The sequence below is a fragment of the Atta colombica genome, unplaced genomic scaffold (genome assembly GCF_001594045.1).
Source record: "Atta colombica isolate Treedump-2 unplaced genomic scaffold, Acol1.0 scaffold22, whole genome shotgun sequence".
NCBI lineage: Eukaryota > Metazoa > Arthropoda > Insecta > Hymenoptera > Formicidae > Atta > Atta colombica.
In genome coordinates this window covers 47,717-53,202 of record NW_017259316.1, presented here as the reverse complement: position 1 = coordinate 53,202, position 5,486 = coordinate 47,717, and the positions used below count along the sequence as shown (strand labels likewise).

The 5,486-nt window shown below is 26.3% G+C and overlaps 1 protein-coding gene across 1 annotated transcript; it reads left to right on the top strand.

Annotated features, from left to right (window-relative positions):
* The first annotated feature begins 1,255 nt into the window (after nt 1-1,255).
* LOC108687883 (leucine-rich repeat-containing protein 15-like) lies at nt 1,256-4,237 on the top strand. Its single transcript, XM_018193903.1, has 2 exons — nt 1,256-1,326; nt 2,630-4,237. Exons 1-2 carry the CDS (start codon nt 1,324-1,326, stop codon nt 4,022-4,024), a joined length of 1,398 nt encoding a protein of 465 aa, XP_018049392.1. The 5' UTR covers nt 1,256-1,323; the 3' UTR covers nt 4,025-4,237.
* The last annotated feature ends 1,249 nt before the right edge of the window (nt 4,238-5,486 follow it).

Here is a 5,486-nt window from a genome sequence, read left to right as displayed (position 1 = left end):
GTATGTGTGTGTGTGTGTGTGTGTGTGTATGTATTATGTGTATATATATATATCTTAAAAATATTATATATTTACAAAATCTAAATATACATATGTAAAAAACTATACAAATTTTACTTAAGACATCTTTTCTTATATGTTCTTGTTCCGACGACAATTACTTTCACATACTAAGCATAGATAGCTTATACGGAAGCATTAATAATTAATTCTCGAAAATGATATGTCGCATTGTAACTTTATTACACATGATTGAATTTCTAAAAAAATAATCTTTAATTTGATAAAAAAAAAGATTAAAAATTTAAGAAAACTACGAGTGGTGTTAAATAAAAAAATTAAAACAATTTTTTTTTCTTTATAACTTTAAAGTACTCTTGAAATCGTATAACTTTTATTTAGAAAATTTTTTCCTCTCTTATACTCCTGACGATATTCGACTCGAAAGAAAAATACTGTTTTTTTTTCAAATGGATGTTTCATCCCTTAAACATGAGTTAGCGCACGTATGAAAAAATACGTGTCTCTTAGATTTTCGTGTTTTACAACATATTTCATGGAGAATCAAATCAGTTCTGGACAGTTGTGATGACTTCCCTTGCAGATATCTTATATTCAGATATGTTATCGCGTTTCCGCTACCTACTGTACTTTCTAAGTCTAAAGCAGTGGCGTAACTACCGGGAAGCAAAGGGGGTTGCGTCCCTGAGTCTAAGGATCATTAGGACCGTTAAAACAGAATTTTATTTTTAATTACATTGTCCATTACTATATGCCTTGATGTTCTGTAAGTTTTACTAGATCTCTATATCGAAAGATATGATTAACACAAAAGTAATAAAAACGCCTATTTTAGCAACATTGATAGTGATATATTTTTCAAAAACTTAACATGATGTCATTTTTACGGACAGTACCAAAAAAATTTATCAAAAATGACTTGATAAAACTTAACCCTAACTATATACACTTTTTTTCCTGATGTACTTGAGTATCCTAGAATCTTATTCATTCATATTGTAGGCAATCATTTTTGCACAAACGAACTGTTAGCAAAAATGATGTAGGCAAACGATCAGTAAACAAACAGGATCCTCTTCAAATTTTGAAGTTACGCCATTGAGTCTAAAGTATATACGTATATCATTTTTTTATTCCTATAGCTGAATTGTATCAGGTTTATCCCCACACTTTGCTCGCGATTCATGATGGCAGATCTCAGTTACAGTTATATGTTCGTTGCAGAATTCAAATACAGTCCTTGTAGAAGGTACACCAGAAATAGCTTAAAGTTTGCATCTTTCGAAGACAATATTATAAAAAATGGTAGGCAACATTTTTATATAATTATTAGTTTAAATTATCAGTATTAATAATTTAGAAGAAACTACGATATATATCTCATAGAAAGAAAATCTACATCTATGAAATTTATAATTATAGAACTGTTTTCAATTATTATAATTATTTTTATTACATAAATTATACAGTTATAATTTTAAAAAACAATAACGAATAGTTGAACTAAAGACTTTTGTGATTTAGAATAACCAAAACAATAAAAATAAGAAAAATTCACAGACAATTTAGAGTCCACGCGGTAATTGGTGCGTATAAAATTCAAACATATTAATAATTAATTAAACATCCATATAATGTAATCAATCAAATACAAAGTTTCCGAACATTCGATTCTATATTGGAACCATCCTCAGCGGTGAAAAATAATCATCATAAGCCTTGATTATCATTAAGATTGCAGTTAGTTAGTGAATCTGTGTTTCCACAAAACAACATACGCAAGCCCATCACTTGTTGAGTGAAAGTCTCCTCTGTGTTTAATTCCATAGGAAATGTCTCTGTTGCTCAGCAAAGACACCCTATACTTACTCGTTAATACAATTATACAATAATATAAAATCCATCAATAAATTTTGACAAATTAATATAATAACAGTAAATTATGTTTTGACTCATCGACATTAAACGATGTTCATTATATTAATTGTCTGTGAATTTTTCTTAATTTTATTGTTTTAGTTATAATTTTGTTTTATATTTATTTTTTTATTGAGAATTTTTAATTAGTTTAATTTTTAATTTATTACAATTTTAATTTTATTTGTTATTGGAAATAAAAGTTCTAAATGATTAAGTTGCATCTTTAATGCTGAAAGAATTCTATGAATTTATATACTACATATGTGTATATCCAATTTTTCGAATTGCACGCCAAATTTATCAATTTTTCAGTTTTGAAACACAATTAACAGAACTACAGTAGTAATATCATCGATTAAATTGACAAGCAATTTAATTATATTGATGTAAGATATCTTAGATTGATCTAAAACCTATAATAAAAATAAATAATTTTATATTGCGAAAAATATTAGCCAGAGATCAAATCCAAAGATTTCATGCATTCCTGCGAGCATATTTTTAAATATAGAATTATTTTAACACTAAAGATCCAGTTTGATCATATTAGGGCCTTTTATTTCCAATTTATTGTGTAGTCACATTATCTTATAAGACTTTGTATTTATTTTATTACATTAAATCACAAATCATCTTTTTATAATCCTAAATGTTAATAATCCACAAATGTTTTCTATATTTATTACAGAAATTGACAATCGTTAAGTTTGTCTTCATAATCATTACTTTTGTTTGCTGGTTTACATCATCAAGAGCAAATGTTAACTTTGCCACAGAAAATTATATAGATGATCGATCATTTCAATCTCTATGTAATGATGATGCGTCTCTAAACTTCTCGAATGCAGTGGTCTCTGAAATCAATGAGAATTTCATCAGCAGCTCTGTGATTACTTGCCTTAATTTTATGGACAATAGTATTGGAAAAATTGGGAAAGGTGCCTTCAAAAAATTACCAAATTTAACTCAATTGTTTCTTTCGAATAATAGATTGAACAACGGAAATCGACTAATTCTTAACTTTGGAAGTCACGATAAGTTACAAGTGCTTATTGTGAATAATGTAAGCGGATACAACTATTATAGTTCATCTATACAGATTTTCGGTGAATACCCTAACTTAGAAATTTTGTCTCTACGTGAAAATTATGCCGTCGATTTAGAGTTTGCACAAGAAACTTCATTTAGGGAATACCATTTTGCTTATACGACGCCGATAACTTCACAAGCTTCACAAGGCTGGATGCCACTCCCCAAGTTAAAGATCTTGGATCTCTCGGAGAACAGGATAACAAGTACCAATTTTGTACGACTACTGCCGAATAGCTTATATTTTCTTGATCTTCATAGCAATTCGCTTAGTAACTTGAACTTAAAGGAAAAAGGAAACAAATTGTTCGCACTGAATTTGGATAAAAATAAGTTTAACAATATTCGACAGTACAATAATGGGTATGGTGGTTTATCGATGGCTGATCTGAAGAATCTACATTATCTTTCTATTTCTGGAAACGAGATTAATACTATCGAATCAGATGCTTTCCAAAACAATAACGAATTGCTTTTTTTAAACTTATCCTCAAATCGCATACGTCATCTACATCCGAAAACATTTGCAAATTTGCAGTATTTAAAAACAATCGATTTAAGCATCAACCAACTCGATGTTCTGCAAATCTCAATAAATGAAACAGAACTTAGTACTTTATACATTAATAACAATAACATAAAAAATATAACTTCGCATACTTTTATGCATATGCCGAAATTGATGAAATTGTTAATGAGAAAGAATCATATTGATAAAATAGATGTTAATACGTTCGTTCATCTTACTTTCCTAGAAGAATTAGATTTGTCGAAGAATATGTTAAGTTCTTTACCGGAAGGATGGACAGAATCCCTTGTATCTTTAAAATATTTGGATTTAAGCGATAATAAATTCACGTCGTTAGAGTCTTTGTCACTGACGAATACGTTGCCGTTGATAACAGTATATTTAAAGAAAAATTCACTAGAATATCTTAATGTTAAATATTTTGAGAATTTACCACAAAATCTCACTATTGACTTGATAAATTAATTCAAATTTTACAAAATATATATGAGATAAGAGTACCTCGAGTACCCCGAAAGAAGATAAAGGTGTTTACACATTTCACATGTCCCAAATGTCCATTCAAATTTATGTGTTAATTTAACATAAGATGAATATGTTAGAAGGTAATGCAAATATTATTTAAGAAAATAAACAAAATAAAAAAGATAATACTGATTCAGTTTGAAAACACACTGTGGGAACATATTTTTTTCAATAAAATTAACATTTATGATATGCTAAATTAACATATATATATAACATATATATATAACATATATATATATATATTTTTTCATTTATCTTCATTTATCTTAGAATTTATGTTTTAAAACACATTTTTATGTTACTTGTTCACTTATTCATAAATTATACTATTTTAACATTAAGAAATATTGAACACAAACTATTTAAATAATCACATTATGTTAAATTAAATCATTAATTGTAATAATCATTAATTGTAATAATGTACCGACACAAGATTTTATACTATGTATATTATATAAATTTTATTCAATAAAAATTATTAGACTATATCGCAACATCGCAATCGTTTCGATCCTCAATTTGAATCCTCTTCAGTCTAATGTTTAAAGATAATAATAGTTAATAAAATATGTGTACATTTCATCAAAAGATGTGTTTCTTATTTATACATAAAAGTTATTACAACATATTACATTTAGTTGATTTTAATTTACATGTAAAGAATGACTATTGATTTCCTACACCATATAGTCCTCATTAAATTGCTAGATTTTTTTATATAATATTATATTGTATAAATAATCATATATAAAATTTATAGTGTTATTAACTTACATGAGTATGCTTTATTTGGAAAAAATGTTATATAATGGATATATTATATATGTAATTATATATAAAATGTCAATTTTATATAAGAAATCGGAGCACCATAGATTGTCGATTGTTTAACATAATTTAGAATGTTTAAATTAATACTGCTGATACAATACGACTGTTACTTCATTACCCATACTCTTTATGTAGGTGGTATGGATTAAATTATATCGAAAAGCATCGATCATTATAATTTTCGCGATGCAATAGTAACTTTTTAACTTTTTAATAAAAATGTTTTAATTAATATTGTTTTTGTAATAGAAGATAAGGTGCAAGTTTTTGCGCATCTTATCTCATCTACTACATTACAGTAATAATTTAACATTTATTTTGTATTTTCTATTAAATGTATAATTGGGATATCATGTCATACATTCATGATGAAACGGGACAATACAAAAAGTATATGTATTAAAAACGCAGTTCTAAGCAATTAATTTTATTTTATAATAATAATTTTATAATAATTATTTTATTTTATTTTGTAATAAATTTTTTATCTTATATTAATAGTTATTTCTCATTTGTTTGCCTATAATTTTTATTGTATTTAATAATTATTAGTTGTAATTATATT